Source organism: Meles meles, chromosome 4, assembly GCF_922984935.1.
Source record: "Meles meles chromosome 4, mMelMel3.1 paternal haplotype, whole genome shotgun sequence".
Lineage (NCBI taxonomy): Eukaryota > Metazoa > Chordata > Mammalia > Carnivora > Mustelidae > Meles > Meles meles.
Window position 1 is genome coordinate 11933075 of NC_060069.1, and position 26861 is coordinate 11959935.

The window sequence follows — 26861 nt, forward strand, 5'->3', positions numbered from 1 at the left end:
GTCCCGTCAGCCAGAACCCAGTCACGGGGCCCCAGACTGCTGGAGGGGCCAGAAGTAGAGCAGCCGGTGGCACTGGGCTGAGCTCTGCCACGTGTGTTACCTGCCGGCATGGTCATTACCTGCCCCCCACACCAAGCCCTTTGCGTACCTCGTTTGCATCCAAAAACCTGATGAGGTGGTGTCAGCCCCCTTTCACACACGGGGATGTGGGTACTTGGAGATGTGACAAAATTAATTTGAGATGGCATGTGCAGGTTAGCATCTTAACCAGCTGATTCCAAAGCCCAGCTGGGCTTTTCTCCTGCACGGGGCCCCATGTCAAACAGGCATACTGCTTCCTGAACATGGGTGTCCTCAGGCTTTCCACGTGTCAGTTCTCCGACCTTGTGCCCAGGTGCACTTGAGAGCACTATGCCTGCGTCTTATGAAGCGGGGTAAGATTTCCTCCCACCCACACCCCTCCCGAGCCCCCCTGGAAGTGGCGAGGCCTTAGAAATAGTTTCCTAGCCAAAGACTCAGAATTCAGCCACAGCTTCAGAAGAACTGCTTTTGCTCCTGGGGGAAGTTTTTTCTTCCCTCTCTAAAAATCTCTTTCCATAGGTAACAACTGGGCCAGAAAATGACCAGAACCCTCCATGGCAGTTGCTCTGTCCCTCCCGTGAGGCTCGACTTGGCCTTCCCTGATGGCACTACCTCTGACTCCCTGGAATGCCCCATCAGGCTGCATGATGGTGGCAGCAGGGCCATCAAAGTCACTTAGGTCCGCAGGTAAATCACCTGATCACAGCCTGAACGCCCCATTCCTTCCAGACCTGCTGTGAGAGGTGCAGGCCCGAAGACTGAATGCCACGTGCACAAGCCTCCTGGAGCCAAACACTACAAGCTTCTATGTCTTCTCCTGGTCACAGGGCCTTGTCAGCTCCAACTAGGGCCTTTGACCCTTTTGGCCATCATAGGAGAGTACAATTTCCTTCAGGAATGCGGCATCTTGAAATGCACATGAGGATGTTGGGATTGTTAGGGCCTTAATTACCTACCTTTTGTAAAAAGCATTACATTTCACAAGGAACAAGCTGTGATTCAACTCCTGGCAACCTTGTGGCCAGTGGCTGTCACCCTTGGCTGTACCTGGAATCCCAGGGGGCTTAAAATCTGGTGCCCGGGCCACTCTCTAGATGGAACCCAGGTAGCAGGAATGTTTAAAGCTCTCCGGGCGATTCTAAGGTCAGCCAGTTTGAGAACCGCCTCAGGTAGACCGATGTTTTGGCAGATTAGCAGCAAGATGTGGAGAAGGGGGGAAAAGACAAGACCTTCAGGAATTACTTGTCAGCCTGATACTAGGGCCAAACTCCCTGAGGAATTCAAATTAGCAACAATCACCTTTAATTTTTTTTTTCCCCATAACATTGGCAGCCAGCATAAATGTCACTGAATTATAGGAAAAATGTACCCACATCTGAGTGATGTAGGCCATCCACGTGAAGGGTGTGGCCAGGGACCAACTGCTTTCCAAAGTCGGGAGAGATGGGTAGTGTTTTTGCCAGGCTCTGCTAACTAGCATATTTGTAAAAAGCCATGATCCTCTAAGATATAGCCAAAGAGATAATTTTTTAAACCAATACTATATAAATATTCTTGAGTATAACTGTGGAAAATGTCAATTTTAAATGGTTGTTTTCTCTTTGATCAGAGCCTTCAGCCTTTTTAGGGAAGCTCTGGGGCTCGGTGGGGGAAGTTCGCTGAAAAACCCAGAGAAAAACACTTGTACAATGCGGCTTACAAAGGTTTCCAGTACTTCCTTTAAAAATACAGTACAAATGTGTTTATTTTAGCGAAACTTGCAAACAAGCAAGAGATTTGCTTCATGAAATAATTTACTTAAAAGTCTGGTAACAGGCACTTGGGTGGCTCAGTCGGTTAAGCACCCGAGTGGTGAATTTCGGCTCAGATCATAATCTCTTGGATCCTGGGATTGACCTGGCATCTGGCTCCACGCTCAGTGGGGAGTCTGCTTGGGATTTTCTCTTTCTCTCTCTGCCCCGGCCCCCACTCACGCGTGTGTGCACTCTCTCTCCCCCTCTCTAAAATAAACAAATCTTTTTGGGAAAAAAAAAGTCTGAAAACATGCAAAGAAACTGATATAGGGCTTTTTGTTTTTAAATGGTATTTGTCTCTACCACTTCGGGCTATGGGAGGTGGCTGTGGCCTGCGTTAGCAGGTGACACCTGAATCCTACTTTCCATCTTCTTTCTATAAATGACAGGAAAGCACAGTGTGCTTCACTGCTTCTGCTATTTTCCACAGGAACTTCATTTTCTTCCCCCAAATCATCGTGCTGCCAGGAGTCAGCAACTTACTGAGCCTTTGGGCTTCAGGCTAGGACTTTTCACTGTGACACAATACTCAGTACTTACAATGCGCTAAACTCATCGATGATTTATTGCTTTAAGTAACTAAACAAGAAAGAGAAGAGAAAGGCGGTTGTTCGGGTCAAGACAATCGGCATTCTCTCTCCACGGTTTGCCAGTTGCATCTACTTAAAGCCTGAACAATACTTTCTGGACAATAGAAACACGTGAGAGCACACATGGAAACAACTTGGCCAACGATACACTGATTAAAATAGCACATAACAAGGGCTCCCGACTGGCCAGGTTGCCCTGAAATGATGGAAGGAACATGTGTTCGTGGGATGTGCTGAGTACAAAACCCTTAAAAAAGTTTTTGGCATTAATACTAATACAGAATACTTTCTCGGACATTCTGCAAGAGGAGGGGCACACACAGAATTACCTCTTCATTTCCAGATTACCGGTATCTATGGGAATACTTCGAGAAAAGCTGGGAGGTGCGGCACCTTCCCCTCCCTACTGTCAGTTTCTTCACCAAAGCAGCAGGGTCCGTGGGGTGGAGATACTAGGGCACCTGATGGCCTCCAGGCATTGTCACATCACCAAGCAGCTGCAGAGAATAGCAGGGGATGGACAGTGCCCCAGCAAGGGGGGGTTGGTATGAACAACAGCCTTGATTTGTAGCCAATGATGGACTTGACTCAAATGCTCCCCGGAGGCCCTGGGGGTGGACACAGGCACTAGCTGGTCCAGTCCCTCCTGTGGGACTGGGAAACGGAGAAGAAATAACTTGACCTCTTGCATTCTAACACTGGGGCATTACGACACATTTCTAACGGATGTGCGGAGACCAACACAGTCAGGGACCCAAGCCCTCGGAGGGCCCGGGTGAGCTCACAAGAAGAGGTCAAGCCAAGCCAAAGGGTAACACGGGACACTGGGGCAAACCGGCCCCCAACCCGGATGCTGGCACAGAGCCTCGGGTCTGCCGGCTCATCAGGCTTTCAACACCCATGCTCTAGACTCAGTTGTCGTCCCCCGAGGAAGGTTCTGTGGCCACTTCCCCGGCATCTCCCTCCCTGGCACCCTCCCCAGAATGGGAGTGCCCAGTGCAGCCCCCCGTGGGGGCCCTGCAGGGCCCGCCTGGACCATTTTGCACAGCCCCGCCCTCCACGCAGAGTGGGTCAGGATGCTGCTTTCCTCCTGTGACCCCCTGGATAGGGACTTTGATCTCCCCAGAGGCCTCGCCATCCTGATGCGAGCCTGGCACACAGTTTCCCGCGTCTCCGGATTTGGAAAACTGGTCTTCTAAGTTCTTCTCGTTTTCTTCTGCTTGTCGCTTGTCTCTGGCGCTCAGTTTACCTTTGGATTTCCTCATCTGCCTGCTGTGCATGTCTTCTCGGGAGAACCGCCACTGGAACTAGAAACCAGAGAGGACGGGGATAAATAAACACAGGCTCCGTGAACCCAGGGCTTCACCTGGTTGTCTGTTTGCCTTCCCACCCACGTCGCTTCCTGGGGCAAGACACACCATTCCCAGTGTCCCTGGAGCAGAGCATTACCAGTGCCAAACTGGAATCATGGCCCAAACGCACCACACCCGCTCTAAGAGCCAGCCTGATGCCTTCCATGAGCTGTTTCAGACGTGCAGTTCAGGAGTCTCTGGGGACGAGGGGTCTGTCTTTCAGTCGGCTCTGGGAAAGGAGATCCTGACATCCTATCACTTGGAGAAGCAGGATGGGAGAAGAGACGTGGGGCCTGCCCGTCCTAGGAGCCAGGGCTCTGGGTACGTGCTTCCATTCTGAGGGGGCTGTGGGTTACCAAGCACGGACGGGCCTGCATTCTCTCACCAGATCACCAGAGTTAGAAGGGCACAGAACCTGCGGCCAACTGAAAAGGCCATCCCAGCTCCTGGGTTCCCACGGGGGCTGGCTCATACAGCCACTGCTGTGACTGCCTCACAGCCCAGCTTCTCCCCCTGCCCGCTCCTGTGCCCTCCTTTCCCCACAGGTATTCCAGGGGGCACTTTCCCTAAAACGTTCTTCCACCCAAATCTTTCAGAGGCTGCTCCCTGGGGAGCTTCCCTGCAACTAAGCATTTCCCCACTGGCAGAGGCTCAGAGAGGATAAGGTTGCTCAGTCAGTAATGGAGCTGGGCAAGAACTTAAAACTATGAGGTGAGACTGGGCTCGAAGAGGCCCCATGATCATGTGCCCACACGCCACAGACATTGCTGCTGGGGGCAGCAGTGGTGCTGAGGTCCAAAGTCAGCGTCCTGCATGGATGGCATGTGGCCTCGAGATGCCCGCCTGGCAGCCTCTGGGAGGGATCTGAGGCCTCGCCTTGCCAGCACAGGGATCCTGTTGTTGGAGCTCAGGGCTTGGGTGGAGGAAGCTCAGACTACCCCAGAGGGAAGTTAGCCGTTGGTCCTCGGCAAGTCGTTAATCTCTCCAAGTCGCAAATTCCTCAATCTCTCAACTAGGTGCTGCCCCCAGGGTGGAGCTGCACCTCTGCCGGGTCCTGTGGTGGTGGACGCAGACAGCGCCCCCTGCCCTTGGGCGGTGTTCAACCACCGAAAGATTTTACCTCTGCCAGATGTTATCCTGGACTCTTATTTTCTTTCTAAAGGTTTTATTTATTTATTTATATGACAGAGACAGAAACAGCGAGATAGGGAACACAAGCAGGGAGAGAGGGAGAGGGTGAAGCAGGCTTCCTGCCAAGCAGAGAGGCCCCTGTGGGGCTTGATCCCAGGACCAAAGCAGAAAGCAGACACTTAAGGACTGAGCCACCCAGGCGCCCCAGGACTCTTATTTTGTAATGCAAACCCAGCTCTTCTCTCGGGCTCTGCTCTTGCTAATGAAGCAGAACTTCCCCGTGTCCTCTGGAAGCCCAGCCATACCTAGTTTCCTAGAGATCACAGTTTGTTGATTTGATATAAGCCACCAGGAGAACACATCAGCCACTTTCTCCAGGGACTACAGGGCAGAGGATTTGGGGCTGTGAGCACTGAGCTGGTGGGCACGATCCCAGCCAACGTAATCTGTCCTTCTTGGTCACCACAGGGTAATCCTAGACTGCCTTCTAGGACTACAGTCTTCTGTGACCTTAGTTGGGCCATGGTGCCATCACTCAGTCCCCCTACTGCCTGGGGGGGGGGCTCCCATCCCTCCACAGCTGTCATGGGTGCTGCAGCCGAGTTCCGAGGAGACCCTGACTCAGCTCTCCCTTCTTCTCCAGTCTCTTGTGGAGGCATTCTCCTGAAGCAGAGAAACAGCAGGAGCCCAAACCCAGAGACATCGGAAAAGCAAAATGTTCCAAAGTATAATGGTGGACTGCCAGCAGGTACCCGCCTGCGAAGGAGCGAGCACATAGCAAAGTGCCATGTATCTCACACTGTGGCAAGGTCTCCCATGGCCCTGAATCTCCAAAGAAGTACTCTCACTAATCATGGTTACTACGATTGGATAGATGAGTGCGTAGAGGTTCAGGGAGGTTGAGTAACTTGCCCGAAGTCACAGAGCTAGAAAACAGGATGCTGGAACTCAGACGCAGGTGTCTCCGGTTCCCTACAACCTCATTCTTGGTGGAAGAAAGGCTTTAGGCTTTCGCCCTAGGGGCAAGGAGGAGAGGAAACAGAGGGAGAGGCCACGCCCCTTTGGAAGGGCTCAGCCCCGCACACAAGTGCCTCCCCTTTCAGACTGATGTCAAGTGGCATCTGCTGGGTCAAGTGCTTGGCTCATTAGGCCAAATAGTCAGCTAATGGAAATACAGATTTAACTGCCATTAAAGATACTTTGGTTTGGCTTATTTAAAAAAAGATCTACACCAAAGCCTCCCTGACAGGCCTATTTTTAAAAAGAAAATAATGATAAAATTTGAATGGCAGTGCACAGGTGAGCCAAGAAAGGACCCTACATTAGATAACTGAGACACCGGCCCGCAGACTTGAATGGGCATCACAACCATCCAGAGGACTCCTGAAACTGAACACTCACCCCATCCCACAGTTTCGGACTCAGTGCAACCTGGGAAGGGGAGGGAGACTTCGCATTTTTAACAAACTCCCAGGTAAGGTCCATCTTGCTGGTCCACGGGCCCCAGTCTGAGAAGCGCTGAGCTAAGACAAAGACACCCCCTGTCTTCCTGCAGCCCCAGCTCTGCCCCTCATGGAAGGACTTCCTTGTCTCCCTCCCATCTTCACACCTACCCCCTTCACCACTCCCTTCTGCTCCTTTGAGCAGAGGACAGTCAGGGGTTTTAACAAATAACACGATTGTTCCCGATCCCAAGGCTCAACAAGGCACCATCTCAGAAAGCAAGATGAGGAGAAGCAGGGACACAGCCACCCCCGGGACGGTGACAGATTTTTGGGAGGTCTGGAACATTCACACTCTTAAAGGCTGGCAGCCCAGCCAGGAGGAGGGATGCCATATCTGGAGCAGTACCAGGGAGAGCCTCTGAACAAATGAAGCAGCCCACTCCAGCGCCAGGGCCTTCCTCAGTCAGTGGGTCTGTGGCACTTGGCTGTGGCGCTGGCGTCCACACTCAGAAAGATTTCCACTAGTCGTCCATGTCAGAAAGAAGTATGCAAAAGAAAAAAATCCTTCACTTGACAGCAGTGTGGGTCCAGAGTTCCATGTCAGCAAAGGCTAATGGATTTAATTCCCACATGTTAAAAACTGTCTGTTACCTGCCCCCACTTCAAGGAGTGGAGCTGGAAGGAAGACTTGGGTGTGGGAGAAATCATCTATTACCTCGGATGGAGTTTAATTACTTGCTTTGAAAGCCCCACTCACAAAGAAGTTTCTTTCAAATGCTGAAAAGTCTTGACGGGAGAATTTTCTCCACTTTGCTGATTAAAAGAGGCCTCAAAATGCTGTGTCCTTGGTGTGCCAGCCTTGTGGTCCCTTTCCTTAGATTTCAATCCAGACAGAATATGAATGTCCTGGGCTCACACATTTCATTACTTATACACACAAAGGAGGAGAGGGTCTGAGGCAGAGGGAACAGTCAGAGCAAAGGCCCTGTGGTAAGAAGGGACACAGAAGAGCCTGAAGGCCACAGTAGCTGGAATGCAGATGATGGGGACAGTGGCAGAAGAGCCAGACCACACATGGCCCTGTGAATCTCATGCAGATTCCCGTCTTTATCTTAAGAATTACACAATGCTGGGGCGCCTGGGTGGCTCAGTGGCTTAAATCCTCTGCCTTTGGCTCAGGTCACGATCCCAGAGTCTTGGGATCAAGCCCCGCATCGGGCTCTCTGCTCTGCGGGGAGCCTGCTTCCTCCTCTCTCTCTGCCTGCCTCTCTGCCTAGTTGTGATTTCTTTCTGTCAAATAAATAAAATAAAATAAAATAAAAAGAATTACACAATGCTTTGGGAACATTCAAAGCCATGGGTGGACATGATTCCGGGTGCTTCTGTAAAAGATTCTCTTGGCTCCTAGGAGAGGACATATTTGAAGGGGAGACCTGTTACCAGAGGATTAGAGTTGTTGAGGCCCAGAATGGTGGGGAGAAGTGGAGGGATTCAAGTTCCTAGGATCTAAAACAGACATGTCTTGAGGACAGACATGACCATGGTAGTGATGGGGAGTCAAGGATGAGCCCTGGGTGAGTGGGTGTCTCTGGATGGAGGCGGTGCCCTTGTTCCAGGTGGGGGTGGGGCTGGCCAGGTCACAAGTCGCTCTGAGATGCTGGGTAGTAACGGGGTCCGTGGTGCTGGGTCATAGGGCAGAAACAAGTACCGAAAATGCGGGTGTGGGAGACATCACCTAAGAGGGTCAGATTTCTCATCCTGGGGATGAATGAGATTTTCTAAGAAAGAGACCAGAATGAGAGAGAGAGAGAGAAACGGGGCTGGGTCTGAACCACCTGCTGGAAGACCAGGACAGTGCAGGGCCAGAGCCAAGACAAAAAGGGGCTCCAAGAGGCAGAGGGCGGTCAAGAGCGTCAGTGCTTGGGGGACCCAGGCACCGTGAGGACTTGATGGAGTTATTGCCATGGTCACGGGGGTACCCACAGCTCGCGGGAGCAGGTTGCCAACCTGAGTCAGTGGCAGAACCACTGGCTGGGACCGTGAAAGGGAGACAAGCCATCTGGCTGGCTGTGAAGTCCCCCCGCCGCACCCCACCCCCGGACTCCACCAGTGAGTGAGGTGACCTCTCCAGGTCACACAAAAAACCTGTGCTCCATAGGAGCCAAACCCATGAATGAGCAGGAGGTAAGGAAGTACTTCAAGAGAGAAAGCAGCCGCCCACTTTCGCACAGCTGATTGGGGTTGGAAGAGTCCTACTGATCAGAAAATAGATGACTCCATCCTCTCGCTTTTCGCCGAGGGAAGCTGGTCCACCTCCTCATAGCAGCTTTAAAAATGCTCCCTCTAAAATCTCCTGCTTGTCTCCCTCCATGAACCACACAGACTTCATACCGAAATTAAACCCCATGGCTCTCCTTTGGGAACCGCCCACATCCCAACCGGGAAGGGCTGGCGGGAAAAGGCAGCACCTCCTCCTTCTCTTAAAGGCTGAGTTGGCGTGTTCTGGCGTCTGATGGCAGCCTGGCTTGTGCTGTTGTTGAATGTCACCGTGAATGCACATGGTCCCCAGGAGCCTGGGGCCGAGCGGCAGCTAACGGTGGTCCGGGGAAGATCCATTTTTCAGCCGGCGGCTGACTGCTCCTGGTGGTTAATGGTGACTTCAGCGGTTGCCTTCTGGCCCTCTGCTGCTGTCACCTGTCACATTAGCGTCTTGGAGCTGAGAGAGAGACCTTCCTCTGCATTCTACACCATCTGGCTTCAGGTCGCCTTCTCCTTGGCATTCCTCCCAGGAGCCCCCCACCAACCCTGTGGGTTTGCCGGCTGGCGAGGGGTTGCTGCAATCTGTTCACTTGCTTGTCTCCCCTGTCCAGGCTCCATGTCCAGAGAACATGAGGAACTAAGAGGGGAGCACAGGAGGGTGCCAAGCCTGAGGAGCAGAGCAGGTCTGTCAGGCTCTGCCAGAGAGCACTGCGCTGGCCAACAAAGGTGGCTCAGGCGGGCTTCGGGTGACACCTAACTTGGGCTCTGGCAAGTCCCCCGACTCTCTCATCTCTTCACGAGCAAATGGCCAATCACCCACAGGAGAGTCACCCACCAGCTGCGAAATGTGGGGTGAGAAGCATCAAAATCATCTGACACAAGGAAGGGCTTGGATTTGATTTCTGGGAACATGGGGGAAATATCTCAGAATGGTCACAGTCTCTTAGCATAACTGTGTTTTCCAGGCCTGGTCATGTGCTGTCCAGGGAGGGGATGAAGGCCCCCAGCAACCCCCAAGACAGCGGGGCCTGAGGACTCCGCCACAGACTGTGTCCACACCAGCCACTATCACTGAGAGGCCTTGGGGTCGGGGCACGCCAAGGAGCTCTGGCAGGGTCTCTCTCTGCTAAGATCACCATACTTCTGATGTCCTGAGGGATCCAACAGGCTGCAGCCAGAGCTCGTCATGGGATTAAGATACAGAGAAGGTGGGCACAAACTCAAGCCATCACATCGCGGCGGGAGGCAGCTGACTTCAGGCCCCTATTTTTAGTTCAGTGGGAGTATCTGGTCTACATGCATGTCGGACAGAACGGTTCTACTCTGCTCTCTGTCCTGACAGACAAGACACCCCCCGCCCAGCGCCCTCATCTGTCTCTTTTCAGCAGCCTCAGGTGTGCTCCCGTTTGCCAAGGGGCTCAGATGTTCCTCTGAGAGCCCTTGGAAGTCGGAGCCAGCTGCCCACTCAACCGTTACAGAAAATCCAGCTGCGGAGGAAGCCCTGCCAAGGAAAACTGAAAAGGGCCATCAAGGTCGCTTACCTTTGATTCCTTCTTCTTGATTTTCTGAGGTAGACACGGTCTCTGAAGAAAGACAATCTGCTTGGTGGATACATTCCCCTCCCTAGAACACAGAGGTGAGAATGAGCCATTACCCCCAGGCCAGCCTCAAACCTCTCCCATGTGTCTACCCCTAAGGTTGCTGAGCCCTAGCGCGGACAGCACAGAGAACTGCCACCAAACAGGGAGAGGTCAGCAGTCAAGAAGCACTCGTCCCAGCCCAGGCCTCCACCCGGCCCTTGCTTCCAGGAGGCTCAACAAAAGCTCTGTGGGCATCTCTGCCAAGTCAGCTTCATAGCTGGGGGCTCCCCTTCCCTCGATGTGAGGTAACAGCTGGCATCTTAGCCAAATGATGATAAACTGGCTTCTTCCGTGAATCTCAAGAGGTAGAAGCTTCCAGCTCTGTCTTTGGGAAGGAGCCAAGGAGAGGTCAACTTGGCCCGGGATAGGTAGTAAGCCTCTATGGAAGGCTGGCTGAGCACAGGGGCGCGGACATGGGCCTGATTCCGCCTCACTGGGCCCCGAGGCAGTCTGGCTCCTGCAGGCACAGGGGAGGGGTGCAGGGAGCGCTGCTCATTTTTCTGGCACAGTGAGTGCACTTTCCTCTGGGCCCCCACAGAGCGGCCTTTAAAGATGGCAGAAATATTTGTGAGGGAGATCACTGTCTTCTCTGCTGAGGCAAGCGCCCCTGCATGGAATGTCAGAAGGAAAGCGGGGAGAAAATGAACATATTTTGTGCTGGGGCTGGCCTGGGTGATTTCACACGTCATGGCTCATTTAAGCTTCACCCCCAAGGCGTGAGTAAGCCTACTCCAAGGAGTGGGACCACAGCCTGACTGTAAAGACAGGAGACGAAAGCTCATTTAAGGAGTGGGCTTGAGATCTCACAGTGAGGATTCGAGCTCAAACCTCCCCGGTTCCCCGAGCTCTCCACTCCACCACGAGGAGGCGTGTGTAGCACAGGGAAGAGGAGGACTGGGGGGATTGCCGAGCAGGTAGGAGATCTGAGAGGGAGACAGAGACACCTGTCTGTACCCTCTGGGTTTAGAGAGCTCAAACCGAGCGGGAGCTTCTCATTCAAATCCAGTTCTCATTGTGACTCCTATCCTTTGGAGTGGGTGGTGGAGCAGGCTTTCTTCCACCTTACAGACAAGGAAACTAATTCAGAGAAGCTATAGGACTTGGCCAGGATGGACAGTTAGCAAATGGAAGGGTCTGGACCTGGGTTCAAGTCTGCATGTCCCAAATCTAGGGTTTTTTCTCACCCTGTTCTTTCCATCACTCCATACCCACAGAAGTCTAGGTTGTGAGGCACCACGGAAGCACCCAATGGCCTGGGGCCAAAAGGTGGCCTGCAAACAGGTGTCTGGTAGTGAGCAGACCCACTGTGGCCCAGTGTCAGGAGGGAGTCACGCTGGGAGCCCAGACGGCCTCCTACAGGGACCCAGGAAGGAAGGCACAGATTGTCCCCATCATTCTCCACCCTGAGTGTGGGCTCTGCGGCTGCACGGCCCTGTTGTCCCCCCAGATCACCAGCCTTGCCTCATGCTGGCCATCACCCTGCCTGGCATAAGAGACAGGAGACTCAGTCTGGAGACTGAGGTTCTAGTCCCAGTTCTGCAACTTATTGGGTGCGTGGCTTCAGATATGTGACAGAGCCTCTCTGAGCCTTAGTTTTCTCATCTATAAAATGGGAATGATATCTATGCTTACAACCCCACGGGATAGTTAGGAGAATTCATTCAGATAAACCCCAAATACAAATGAAAGGCCTTTCAGGGACATGCCCACAAGGTCAAGGGAGGGTAGGCCAAACTAAGGGGGACAAATGCCCCTAAATGTGAAACCGTAAGGGGTGCCACAAGCCAGAGCCAAGACTGCAGGTCTTTACATGCTCTTCGTGGGACTACTGACCAGGGCCATGATCTTGGGTGAGTCCTTCAACCTCCCTGGCCATAACTTCCTCAGCTGCAAAATGGGTTTAGTGAAAAGACTTCATCTTGCAGGACTTTTTTTTTTAGTACTAAATGAAATTTTACATGCAAGGTACCTACCCAAGCCAGCACAGGACACACAGTAGGGGCTCTATTTCTTTTGTACCTAAGAGCCCTGGGCCCCCACAACCCAGGAAGCTCACCTTTGACATGCTTGACAGTCACAATTCACTGGCCAAGACTCCCCATGTGGGAACAGGGGCAGGGGAGTGCCCTGTGGGTTGGGGGTTAAGGATCTGAAATCCCAACTCTGTCATTCCCAGCTGGGGAGTCTGGTAACCGCACCAGCCTCAGAGGTTGTCACAGGACTAAAAAAGTTACATGCATCAAGGGCACAGCCCCGAGCAGGTGTTGAGTGATAACGATGATGATGCTGAGGCCTGTTGTTGTTACCTGGTAGTCTTGACAACGGGAGTTGGTAGCACGCAGGTGAGCTGCCAGCCGTAGGCCGCCAGGGAGTTCAGCAGGGGCACATAGTCGGTCTGCACCTCGACACCCTGGGGGAGAAAGGCCACCGTGAGGGCTGCGGTTGCCCCAAGTCAGCACCTGGGCGACCGAGGGGGATGTTCCATCAGCCAGTGGAGGTGATGGGGCAGGAAAGCGGTGGGGCGTCCGGCAGCCCCGGAGGTCCTGCCCCACGGACCCCACTTGGCGTGCAGCTAGTGGGAACTAGAGCCAGAGGATTAATGTGTTAATTTGGTTCTATTCTTGCGTGGACAGACAGCCTCCGGTGAGTGTCTCTGCAGAAGCACTGTCACCTGGCCTCAGAGCCGTATTCAGGGCAGACGACAACACACCCGAGGATTCCAGAGTGCGTGCCGGGGAGTCAGATCACGTTTCATTCATGATCAAGTCGTTCACATCCAGCCACGGCAGCAACACAGACGAGTGTACGCATGCGCGCACACACACACACACACACACACACACACGGGAGCTTCACTTGTGTTACACAGCCTGACACAAACGGGCTGATGAGCGCTGACTGTGTTTTATTTCAGATCATTGTGTGCACCTGTGTGCTGGGGGCTCTGACTCGCCTTTCAGTTGAGAAACTCAGTTCTGCCCCTGCCGGAGAGCACCGCGCTGTGAGGCCACTGCCCATGGTTCCACGTCCTGCTCTCTCACTGCAGCGGGCCTCATTTGCTCCTCTGGGCTCCTCGCAGACGCTGGAGGTGTGGCCCCCACCCTGCCCACTGTCTACACTGGGTTCCCCATCTCATGAGGCTGGCTGCAGAACTACAGAAAATCTCAGACAGGTTCCGATTCCTTCCAACCACGGCTAGTCAGCGAGCATTTCAGAGTGGTGGGGACAAAGGTGAAGGGAGGCACAGTCCTGTTGCTAGTGTTCACAGCTGCAGGGGGCAACAGCACAGACAGGCAAGTGATGGGAATACAAGATGGCCCACGGGCAGGGCCACGAGGCTTCGAAGGTCAGCAGAAGAGGAAGGATGCCAGACGTGATCAAGACAGGCTTCCTGGGGCCCAAGGGCTGGGCACATATTTGACAGGTGGAGCTGGGGAAGGGGCATTCTAGGGGGAGAGCCCTAACATGTACAACAGAAGATCCCACTGGCCCAGAGCACCGAGGAAGGTGGGCTTCACTTGGGACGGCTCTGCTTACAGCGGGACCACAGGTGGTGACTGGCTGTGTTGCTGGAGGCTTTTTGGGAACAGACCAGCTCATCTGGTTGCTCTAGGCTAAGGGGCTGGAAGAGAGATGAACCTTCCCTCTTCAAATGGCTTTTGAAACCCCTGTCGCTGGGCACCCATCCCAGCATGGCTACCAAGTTGCCTGAACTCCTGGCAAGTAATTGCTCCTTTGGGAGACTGCTTCCTCAACTGTGAAAAATAAGCTTTGGCCTCCGGCAGTGGTTCTCAAAATGTGGTCCCCCAAGCAACAACACTGGCATCACCTGGGACCTTGTTAGAAATGCAGAGTCTTGGGACCCTGTCAAGACCTACCAGATCTGAAACCTGGGGGTTCTTTCAATTAGAAAGAACCTTCTCAGTAGTTCTCATGCACAAGTTACAGAAGCACTGCCTAGGTCATCAATTAGGTCTCTCTTTTTAGAGATGTATGTATGCATGTATGTATGTATGTATTTATCTCTTTTTAGAGATGCATGCATGCATGTATGTATGCATGTATCTCTTTTTAGAGATGTATGTATGTATGTATGTGTGCATGTATTTATCTCTTTTTAAAGATGCATGCATGTATGTATGTATTTATCTCTTTTTAGAGATGCATGAATGTATGTATGCATGTATGTATGTATGTATGTATTTATCTCTTTTTAAAGATGCATGTATGGGCGCCTGGGTGGCTCAGTGGGTTAAGCCGCTGCCTTCGGCTCAGGTCATGATCTCAGGGTCCTGGGATCGAGTCCCGCATCGGGCTCTCTGCTCCGCAGGGAGCCTGCTTCCCTCTCACTCTCTCTGCCTGCCTCTCTGCCTACTTGTGATCTCTCTCTGTCGAATAAATAAATAAAATCTTTAAAAAAAAAATAAAGATGCATGTATGTATTTATTTATTTATTGGGGGGGGCAGAGGGAGAGAGAGAGTCTTAAACAGACTCCGTGTGGAGCTCAGAGCCCGATGGGGGTCTTCACCTTATGATCCTGAGATCACGACCCGAGCTGAAACCAAGAGTCGGACGGACGTTCAACCGGCTGCGCCCCCCAAGTGCCCCTTAATTCGGTCTCTTCTGATGACAGAAGCGTCCAATTCTGTGGCCAAATCCAATCAGTTGTTACCTCAGAGCTAACCTTCCCCATCCTTCTGCACTTGAGAAGGGAAAGTAGAGGGCTCTGAAAGGCCCAGTTCTGTAAAGGAATTGGGGTGAGGAAAGGGAGAGGAAAGGGGGAGGACGGGCAGGCTAAGGAGGGGGAAGAAAGGGAGGACCCTTAATAAAAGAGGCAGGAGCAGAAAGGGAAAGCAGGAAAGGAGAGAGGGGTACAAGAATAATCACTTGATGGAAGGGTCAGGAGGGGCCCCCATGCTGACCCCTTTTCTGAAGCCCCCACTCAGGCCCAGGAACGGCAGATGACCCAAGTGACACCCCTTTCTGCCCAGCCCCCTGGCCACAAGAGGAACTCCCATCCACACCAGCTGGCAGTATCCTTCATGCTGGGCCTGGCCCTCACCACCTGCTGGGGCTGCTTTCTCCCTGACAACCCAACCCCCATTCCTGCATTCCCGATTTCAAGAAGGGAGGAAAAAAGTGTTAAAGCCACACTCTCAGGCTTTGCGAGGTTATGATTACTTGGGCCTATCAAGAATAACCTTCCCACTTTATCAAGCACTGTGACAAACCCGCCACAATCAGACAGTAGCCATGGCAACTAGGACAAGCTTTGGCGCCTCACAAAGCCCTGAGTGGCAGAATGGAGTCCTTTTATTAGTGGCTGCGGCCCGGCTGGATTTTCTCCGATTTTCTCCGCGGGCACCCAGAGCAGCGACAGAGAGCGACAGAGCAGCAGACAATGGCCAGCCCCCCCCACCCCCCCACTGCAGCCTGACCTGCCCGCTTGCATGGGGTGAGCCCGGGCTGCCTCCTATTTTGCTCTATGTTTATTTCGTTTTGTCACTATCTTAAAGAGAAAGACAGCAGGCTTCTCCCAAACAGTTTTTCCTCTCAGGGTAGGGGATGTCAGCCAGAGGGTGCAGAAGCACAAAGACTCAGAGGACAAGAGAAAGCACAACAAAAACAGAACCCTGCTTTGAGAGTAGTGGTAGTAATCTGGCCCTCACGTGGAGAGGGGGAAAGTCAAATACAAATGGTAGGGGGTGAGGCAGCAACCCTCTGCCAGACTTCCCCGCCCTGACGGTTTTGGGTGGTTCTGATTTAATTAGTGGTAAATGTGGTTTTCCGTAAGCATCTATCAAAGCCCATTCGCGGATTATCAATACCGTACTCAGACGACGTTTCTAGCATATGACATGAGCCCCAAGCAGTCAGGGGAAGAGGCTTTCAAGTCCATTAGCTCAAAAAGGTGGTAGAAAACCTAACTGGATGGAGGCTGCCTTTGATCTGCTTTTCTGTGACACTCCAGTGAGGACAGAAAAGCACAAACAGCACTCCAAAGACAGGCTGCTTATCAAACGTAAAGACATTTCTTTCTGGAAACAGGAGCACAAATTTTAATTAACTCTCCACTCTCCTGTGTGGATCCGCAATCTCCGATCACACCTGGAGTGCTAAAAAAAATGGAGCATGTCCTGTGGTTTTTCAACTCATGTAAAAGGAATTCATTTTATTTATGGCTCTTTTTTCCCTTTGTTCCCCATAATTTCTCCAGTGGTTGCAAATCAACTAAGGAAATAGACATCCAACACAACCTTCCCTTACCCTCCAAAACTCATGACAACAGTATGTAGAGTTTCTTAAGAAATGCCTTTGTCTTTTGGTCACTTTTAAAGATCCTCCATTCAGGGAAGTAATTAGGAGGTAACACACTGGTCCAGTGAGAGAGTTTGTATCCCGAATGTCAGTTTGCTCTTCTCTTTTCTCCTGTTTCAATCTGTGGAAGCAATCTGGGAGAAAAGCAGTTTCAAAGAAAAGACTTGGCTCCTTCTACCCAACTGTGTAAACGAAGAGAGGAATTTAATTTCCCATATCTGAAAAGCATGCGGGGACCAGCACTGGGATGGTCTCCATGCCTGAAAAACAGTGACTGGGGAACGTTTGCCCCTGTTCCCGACTGCCACTTGGTTGGGCCCTCGCCTTTCATGGAGAGGGCGCGTGAAAGTACAAAACTGCAAAAACATGTGTTAAGTCTTTTGAAAACCTGTTGCCAAAACACTAATGCCCAACACTTACTGGTTGGGTATGCGTACGCTACTGTTTCCTTACTTACCAATTTTAGATATACTTTGATTTCCTACCACGGAAGATAAAGCCTTCACATGCCCATACACATTCTTACTTCCTCTTTCTTCGTGCCCCCAAATGGTCATAGTAATTCTATTCAAATCAAAAGTTAGTGTTTGTGTTATTACAGCTTTGCAGCTGTTGCTCAGTGCTGGGTCAAGTAGTGCACTGTGATCTGCCTTCTTTTTCACATGATACTTTTTTTTTTCCTGGAGTTAATCGTGTCCTCAATGTTTTTTCTTCTTCACTTGTCTGGTTGTATATGAACCCATCACTAATTTATTCCATATTCTCCAACACCTCTATTCTATGCCCACCAATAAATATCCCATGTGCCTAAATACATTAGTTTGGTTTTTTGTTTTTTGTTTTTTTTTCCCCTCCTCCACTGGAGACATCACTTCTGGAGCTCTCTGCACTCTTTCTCCAATCCTGGTCTGGCCGCTTTCCATGGCTGGGTTCTTCCTCCACTGCTATCGAAGGCTGGTGTTTTCTCTTTCTTGGTTTCCTCTACATATAGCTATAGTGTGTCCTCCCATGGCTCCCCGGGAAACAGATGCCCTGTAAGTCACTTGAATCTGCACGTTCATAAAAGTGTCGTTGTTCTCACCCTTAACTAATAGTTTGGGTACAGAAGTCTGGGCTGAAATCTACTTTTCAAGTAGATTTTTCAAGTACTTCTCCACTGGCTTCTAGAGATCCGCACTGCTAGGGACATATCTATTTTGATTGCTAATACTTTACAACCTCATGTGCTTTGGAAGCTTTTAGGATATTTTTCCCCATGAGGTGTCAGAATTTCGCAATGTGCCTTGGTGTGGGTCATACACTTGATGACCTCACCATCTGAGGATTCTTGTCCTTCAGTTCTGAAAAGTGTTCTTTTATTTTCCCCTGAGAGTTTTCCTTTTCTCCATTTTCTCTCTTTCTGGATCTTCTATAAGTCAAAATGGAGGGCTGATATTTCCATGTTATTACCCCTCCCCATTTTCTTACTCTTTTTATTTTCCTTCTGAAAGATTTCCTTTCTCTTTCAGCTTTTTTGGTTACCTTTTTAAATTTTCTGCAGCCTTATTTTTAAGACCCAAAAGCTGCAGAGATGGGAGCTAGGACTCTTCCCACAATACATAAGGACTTTAAACCAATGCGCCGGTTGTCAGCTTTGCAGTTCACTTCCCACCGTCCCATGGTCATTTCTGCTTTGAAAACCAGAGCTTTTCTCATTTTCTCACATGGCTCTTTGTCTGTTAGGTGACAGCTTCCTGTACTTTACTAAGCCAATTAGCATCCGCTATTTACTTTCCTTTTCTAAACATGTGTTGAAATCATTCCTCTTTTCTGCTTTCGCTTCTTCTAATCTTTTTGTCCTTGTGGATACCTCACCTGTCTCTCTATCTGCCTGCCTGCCTGCCTATCTACCTACCTACAGTCAGTTTCCATTATTCATGGGAATTATGTTTTATCATGTTGCCACAAGAATTACTGAACACTTGGAACCAATGTTGTAGGGGAAATACAGGGTTAGGTTTTTTTGGGCTTCTGATGACAGCATCTTCATCATCTGATCAATACAGAACTTTGTTTTATGTGTGTTTTTGTTTAAAGACACCTTTTAAAATATATCTTGTTGATTCACTAACTTTTGAACACACAGCCAACAGCGCTAGAACTCAAGCCTGAATAAAACTTACCTAACACGTGTCTTTGCTCTGTAAGGCGCACTGTAGCCTTCTTATGCCTAAAAATACCAGACAGCACTTCAGCATGAGACTTGGGGCCACTTTAAACAGCAAAATCAACAGTGAAAGGCACAAAAGTGTGAGAAGTGTGGCACTAAGTAGACTGCAAACAGGACACTTGTTTATAGTATGAAAGCTAAAACAGAAAGGCAGAGCATCTCCTTAACCGGGAACATGAATGTCGGCAACTCAAATTTTTTGCCACTCTGCATATGCCTGCAAGTGACGGTGAAAACAACAGGAGAACAGATTTGGGGATTTCAAATAAATTTAAGCAGGTAGGATTTGCAAATATAGAATCCATGAACAATGAGAATTGACTGTAGCATCTATCTATCTCCATGCCTACCTCCTACTTATCATTCCTTTTGTATCATTTCGCTGGGATTTTTCAGAAGAAATAGATGCCTGTGTCCAACTCCCCACACTGAACACAGCTTTATTATTTTAATTTTAATGAGCTAACTGGAAGCCCTTTCTAACTAAGTTGGAGTCTGGAAGCTATAAAGTAAGAATAATAAATTTGGTGACATAAAAAATAATAGATTTGGTGTCTTCTGCAAGACAAAAGACAAGCTGTGTAAAGTCAAAAGACAAAAGACAACATTCGTTGGGAAAACATTTGTAGCTCATATTACAGATGAAAAGGGAAGAGCTCCTAAAATTTGACAAAAAGAAATCCAATAATTCAAGTTTTAAAGTGGACACAAATAGGAAGAGAATCACAAAAAAAGAAATTCAGGGCACCTGGGTGGCTCGGTGGGTTAAGCCTCTGCCTTCGGCTCAGGTCATGATCCCAGAGGCCTGGGATCAAGCCCTGCATCGGGCTCTCTGCTTGGTGGGGAGCCTGCTTCCTCCTCTCTCTCTGCCTGCCTCTCTGCCTGCTTGTGATCTCTGTCTGTCAAATAAATAAATAAAATCTTTAAAAAAAAAAAAAAAAGGAAATTCAGACAGCCATTAAGCACATAAAAAAAAAAAAAAACACACCACATCCCATAGTAAGAGAAATGCAAACTAAAACTACTAAGATACGAATTTCTACCTATCATATTGGGAAAAACCCAGAAGTTTGACAACTACACTATTGACAAGGCTGTGGGGAAGTGAACATTCTCAGACACTGCTGGCAGGAAGGCAAATTGATTCAACCTCATAGAGAACAATCTGACAGTATCTCTCAAAACTGCAGATACATTTACCCTTTGACACAACAATCTCACTTCTGGGAACTGATCTGTATCTCTATCTATCTATCTATATCTATATATATATATACATAATGACAAATGTACAAAGTTATTCACTGGAGAACTGATTGCAATAGCAAAACACTAAAGATTACCCAAGTGTCCATCAATATTAGGCTTGCTAAATTAAATTATGTTTAATGCACATGATGATTGGGGGCCTGGGTACTGGCTGATCACGTGTTGAACAAAGGCGACCAGGACAAGGAGGACAATGAGGGAGTGAATTCCATTTTAGACATGCTGAGTTCAAGGAACAGTGTCTAGGAGGCAGCTAGATGAGATGGGACCTACGGTAGAAAGAATATGTTCACCCACTCCCACAAATATGTCTATGTCTCAGTCCCTGGACCCTGGGCTCAATGTCATCAAAAGAATCCTCTGAAGAGAGAAGCAGGTGGTGGGGGTCGGGGAGAGGGGTCAGTCGGTCAGGGAAGGAGGTATGAGGATGGAAGCAGAGGTCGGAGTGACTAGCCCCCAGCAGGACAGTCTCTCCAAGTTGAAAAGTCAAGGAAGAGATTCCCTCCCCCAGTCTCCAGAAAAAGTGCAGCTCCGTCACCACCTTGATTTCAAGCCCTCAAAACCCATTTTGGATTCCTGACCTCCAAAACGGTAAGAGAATAAACCCCTGTTGTTGGAAGCCCACAGCAGCAGTAGGAACCTAATACCCAGGTAAAGACAGGGACAGGTAGGATGAAAATAAAGAGTTGGAGGGGAGAGCCAACACTCGGCGCCCGCAAACTCAAGGAGCCTTGAGTTTGACTAAAGGAGGCTCAGGGAGCTCCTGGCAAGAAGGTGAGGGAAGAATAAAGAAAACATAGACCGGAAGGACAGAAATCAGCCCTTGAGTAGCCAGGGTGGGAAACAGGTCTAAGGAGAAAGATTCACATCATCAAATGTCACAAGAGGGCAAGAAACCCAAAGCCCGAGGGACTATTTCTGCAGTTGACAGCGAGGTCTTGGGAGACCATGGCCAGGACATCTTAGGAAGTCTTATCTCCTGCAGCAAGAGATCCTGATCTGGGGGCTGTGAGGAGACTAACACGGTTCCGCCACCAGATGGAAGCCACCATGTGCTGGAGGGAAGGACAGAGGAACAACTTGCCCCTTTGCTTTCTCTGGGCAAATCTCTCTGAGGCCAGCTGGGGCTGCAGCAGCCCTGCCTCCCAGGCCCTCATCTTCCCTCCTCCCTGGGGCCTCCTGCGGGATGCAGCCCCTGCCAGCCAGAGGGAGGGGCAAGGACTCTGGGGCCGGCTGGAGATGTTGTTTTCCTCTTTGTTTTACACACAATGCCCCAGAAAAACATTTTCCTGATATGTAATTAGGCCAACATAATAGAGTCTAAGAAAGCAGTCGGTCTCATTTTAGACAACTTTGGCTTTCATAACGTTCAAAGAGAATATGTAAAAAAAAAAAAAAAAAAAAGCTTAGTTCTCAGATGTAGAAAAGGGGGCAGATGAAATGCAGGCGGTGTAGAGAGTCTTCCAGCCCAAGACTCTTTATCCACCCCTGCTGCTTAATTCACTTCTTTGCCCCATTCTCTCCACCATGCAAGAAAGGTAACCGGCTCTGGAGCACTTTGAGAGCCCAACAAAATAATAATGATCGTCATTATTATTGTTTGAGATGCATTGTTTGCACAAATGGCCTCAATTATTGCCTCCCTGTATCCAGGCCTCTTTACAACATAACTCTGCATAACGAGGGAGAGTCCATTTCTCTACCCCTTGAGTCCAGTCTGGCCTTGGGATTTTCTCTGACCCACAGAATATGGTAGGTAGATGTGACCTTATGGGAGTTCTGAACCTGTGCCTCGACGGCCCTTGCTGCTTCCACTTGCTCTCGTGGAGGCCCACTGATGCTCTGAGGACAAGCCCAGGCTGGCCTGGCAGAGGATGGTAGATGTCTGAGAGATGCCATTCTGGGCTTGTGAGCGGCCATTGAGGCCTATGTGTGGGCCCAGGTGGGATGAGTCAAGCCTAGGCCAGATCAGCAGAGTTACCTGGCTGATCTGTGGACTCACTAGCAATAATAAAGTGTTATTATTTTAATTTGCTAAGCGTTAGCTGTTTTATTCCACAGGAGAAGCCAACTGCCCTGTTCTTATTACTCTAGGAAGAGCCAGATGCCCAGGCAAATGTCTCAAAGGAAAACTGTCACAAGAGTCACCTGGTCTAACTTGAGAGAAACCAAACTTAAGAGCTGCGACTGAATGGAATTCAGAGTTGTATATTTTTCACCACACTCGAGGCTGGCATACCCAGCCCTCACTTCCTCCCTGCCAGCCACTCTGTGACCTCGCTTTACACCCAGAGCCCTGAAGCCTAATTGCTGATAACCCACCATGAGGCCCAGCACGGCACTCCCCCCCCTCCCCGCCCCGGGCACCCTGGGAGGGAGAGATAAAAACCCCCACTGGGGAAGAGCAGCCCTGCTCGAGACGCCGCTCTGGCTTCTCCTAAAGAACCATGCACGCCAAGCTGGCAGGAAAACTTCACCTGCACGGGCAAGATAACACTCTCCTGGATGCGAGGACGAGCAGGGTGATCTGGTCCTGGTACGCGTGGGTTTCTCTGAAGTCCCATCCGCGAAAGGCAGGAAGGGGTGGTGGGTGGCAGGCGACGGCGGGCCATACACGCTACGGAGCTGTCGGCTGACATGCCCCTGCCCCGGTGGGGCGAGACCTCAGGAGGCATGTTACATTCTAGGGCTCGGGGATTATGCTGGAGATGATGAGGCTGCACGTTTTGAGGTTAAGGGGGTGACGCCTGGGCAAACCTTGGCCATTAGTGGGGACAGCCACAGCCACAGTTCCGAGTGCAAACAGTTAAGCAGCTCAGAGCTGCTATGTCCTGTTGGCTGCTCAGCGGGACCTCATACTGTCACAGCACGGGGCTTACGTCCTCCAGAAGCTGACATTTCACACACATACTGAATGCATCAGGGAAGAGCATGTCCTCTCCAGCAGACTTGGAAGCAGCTTTGTTTGATAACAATTAAACAAGAAACATTTTCTCTATCTAGGGACTTGCCAAGTCCCTCCCACTTGCGTTGATGAGCGAGGAAATTAGGCTTTCTGGGAGTAAATAGGATTTGCCACTTTATTACTCCCTCTTTAGACAATTTGAGGTGGATGGAGGATCATTTTCTAACCTTTTTTATTTTTCTCACCTTATCACCTATCTGGAAAAGAGGGGATTTAAAAAGAGCTTTCCCGGATATAATAACAGGATATAATTATAAGTATTTACTTAGGAGTTTTGGGGACTGGAAAGTTTGTCTGCGAAAACCCTAGAACTTTTTTTTTTTTTTTTAAGATTTTATTTATTTCAGAGAGAATGAGAAAGAGAGAGAGAGAGAGGGAGAGAGAGCACGAAGTGGCAGGGAGGGTCAGAGGGACAAGCAGACTCCCTGCTGAACAGGGACCTTGATGTGGGACCCTGGATCACGACCTGAGCTGAAGGCAGATGCTTAACTGACTGAGCCACCCAGGTTTCCCCCAAACCCTAGAACTTTTTAAAAAATGATTTTATTTTATTTTTTTGAGGGGGAGGGGCAGAGGAAGAGAGAATCTTAAGCAGGCTCCACTCCCAGCACAGAGCCCTACATGGGGCATGATCTCAAGACCCTGAGATCATGACCTGAGCTGAAATCAAGAGTCAGACACTTAACTGACTGAGCCACGCAGGCCCCGCAAAAACTCTAGAACTTTTAAGACTATATCAGAATTACCACCTTCCTCTACAGTGGAGTCCTGACACCTGACCAATAATCATAAAATGCTAACCCTGGGGGCTTAAAAGATAGGGCTAAAGGGCTAAAAGATGGCCCTGAACAAAGGTTGGTTCAAAAATCTTAGCAGAACAGGAAAGGGAAGGAAAGGATTATTCCACTGTCGCTGTGCAAACTACCAACAAACAGAGCTAGAGAAAGCTGGGTGTCTTGGTGTGTTGGGCTACATCGGCCTTGGGTTCACTCTGAAAAGAAAGTGGGTAAGACCTTGATGCTGTGCAAAGCTCAAAACAACAGATTTTCTCTCCCTGACTTTCTCCACCTGGTGAATTCAAGGTGCCACAGTCCCACTTTGGCATTCGGTCAATATTCTCTTCAGTCAATTTTCTCTTCCTGGTGACCCAATTGTCAGCGTCTTGTTGCTATGGTTACCACGATTCCAACCCAGCTGTCTCTCTATGCTCCCTTCTCCCTCAGGCTAAATTATGTTGCACGAATCCTGCAGCATGTCCTCTGAGGACGCTGCTCCTGGTTAAGTGGACTTCTAATAGAGCATCCAAGAAAAACATCCAGCCTTCAGGACACGTCAGATCCCTGACTGTTCAGTACCCCAACCCATGAGTCCTTCCATTCTCTCTGGCTCCCTGCTCCTCTACAACCTAGAGGTAAATCCACCAAAGCCTGTGACAGCCCTCTTGGGTTCCCATCAGCATCTTCACAACGACTCACCAGAAGACGAGATGATGAAGAGCCAAACAAAGTCGAAAAAATGAAAATGATCTCAGAGAGACTGGCCAAGTCTACTTGGTGTCCTCTAAAAAAATCCCCCTCTCATCCACTGTCTCCTGCCCTCTCACTTCATCTTATTAATCATTACTTGGTACAGATTTGTTTACCTATTGATTGCCCTTTCCTTCACAGGAACGCAATCTCCACAAAGACAAGGATTTTATTTATCCCATCGCTGAGGAATCCCAAGCACCCAGGGAAGCATCTGGCTCAAGCGAGTGCTCAATGAAGAGTTGCTGAGTCCATGAATGAATGCACCTGCCACTGCATTTTTGGGGTGGGTTCTGCTGTTGCTGTCCTATATTCTCCAAGTCTTATAAAAATTGCTGTAAATCACATTCAACATTGATGAGACATGAGTTTACCATTAAAAAAAATGTCAGTTAATCTGCCAGAAGGGTGTGATACCATTCTCCTGGGTGTTCTGTATGTGGAAGCTGGAGGTAGATCCTTGTATGAAAATTAAATGCACAGTGTCACATGCTGGTCACCAACCATTAAGGCCACTGGATGTTTTAGCAAAAATTACCTGGTAAATTATTAACTGGTCACACACCAATGCTTCCGTTCCCTACACCTGTGCCACGCAGCGTGTTGCTGACTGTCGACCAGGAGACAGCATTTATTTCCCCAACTCTTGAACCTGAAGTTGGGTTTGTGACTTTCTTTGCACAATGGTATATTAACAAATGTGAGGCAAACCAAGGCATGAAATAAGCTAGCACACTGGGGCTCTTGGGAACGCTGCAACTGAAATCGCGTGAAGAAGCCCGGCTAACCTTCAGGGTGTTAAGAGATGCAAGACCCCGTCGCCCCAGCCAAGAGCCAGCCAACCACCAACCACGAGAGCTAGACCACTCTGGGCCACCCAGACATCAGCTGAATATGAGAAAGCCCAGGAGAGATCAGCTCCGGAGTAGAGCACCTTTTGGGTCCTAAGTAGACCAAAGAATCCTGAGATAAGTAAATAGCTGTTTGGAGCTATGAAGATTGGAATGGTTGGCTACACAGAAAAAAACTGATACAGACTAGAAAACAAAACAGCCAACTACGATTTAATAGAGACAAGTCTATCTGCTTCTTTCAAAGTTATTTTGTCCCCATAGGGGAAGGTGGCTCCACAGAATCTCCTGGCCCAATCAAGTCTGAAGGGGGGCAGTACTTCTGTGATGAGCCTTGACCTTTACCTTCTTACCCAATGTCCCCTTCTGAACACTAGCAAGAACTTTCAAGGTAAAATAAAAAGTAAAATTTGTTTTAGTGGGATAAAAATAAAAATTGGTTATCTTAAAGAAGTATGGACATTTAAATCAAAAGTAATATGAAGTATAATGATAAAAGCTAAAGAATATTCACAGTTGGGGCACCCGGGTGGCTCAGTCGGTTGAATGCCTGACTCTTAATTTTGGCTCAGGTCATGATTTCAGTGTTGTGAGATCGAGTTCCACAACAGGCACCATGCTGGACGTGGAGCCTGCTTAGGATTCTCTCTTTCTCCTTCTTCCTCTGCTCTTCTCTCTTTCCCTCTCTTAAAAAAAATTCATGGTTTACAAGCACAAGAAAATGGAAACCCCCTAAAGTCCACTGACAGAAAACTAATGAAGTAAATTAAAATATGACTGTTCACACCCAGAAACACTTTCAGCCATTTATATCGATGAAGTAGAAACAGTATGAACAATATGATCCCAAATATGCAAACATAGACAGAATGTATACTAGAAGAAAATATACCAAGATGTTACATTGTTACATGGCTCTTTCCTCAGTGATGATGAGAGTAGGGTCTTTGCTTTCTTTTCCTTATTTGCATTTTCTAAACTGCCTTCAATTATAAGCACCACTTTTAAAAAACATCTTCATTGAGATATAATTGAAATATCTAAATATTCACCTACTTAGTCTCCAATTCAACAGTTTTTAATATATTCACAGAATGGTGCAACCATCACCACAGCCTAAATTTGGAACATTTTCATCACTCCCCAGAATTTATTGTACCCGTTAACAGTCCCTTTCCTTCTCCCCACCTCACGGCAGCCACCAATCTACTTTGTGTTTCTATAGATTTGCTCTCACATCTATAGATGTGAACTGGACAGTTCACATAGATGGAATCATACATCATGTGGCCTTTTGTGTCTAGCTTTTCTCACTTTAGCGTAATGTTTCCAAGGTTCATCCATGCTGTAGCACATTTTAGTACTTTGTTCCTTTTTATTGTCAAGCAACATTCCATTGTACGGGTATATTGCATTTTTCTTATTTATTCA

The 26861-nt window shown here is 49.3% G+C and overlaps 1 protein-coding gene across 1 annotated transcript in view; it reads right to left on the reverse strand.

Moving 5' to 3' along the window:
- Positions 1-2421: 2421 nt before the first annotated feature.
- Positions 2422-26861, reverse strand: part of RFTN1 (raftlin, lipid raft linker 1) — a 193133-nt gene continuing 168693 nt past the window's right edge. The window contains exons 8-10 of the mRNA XM_046003505.1: positions 12598-12701; positions 10193-10274; positions 2422-3771 (exon numbers count right to left, since the gene is read on the reverse strand). Of these exons, the coding sequence (XP_045859461.1) occupies positions 3376-3771; positions 10193-10274; positions 12598-12701 (582 nt within the window). The 3' untranslated portion in view covers positions 2422-3375. The remainder of the gene's footprint in view (positions 3772-10192; positions 10275-12597; positions 12702-26861) is intronic.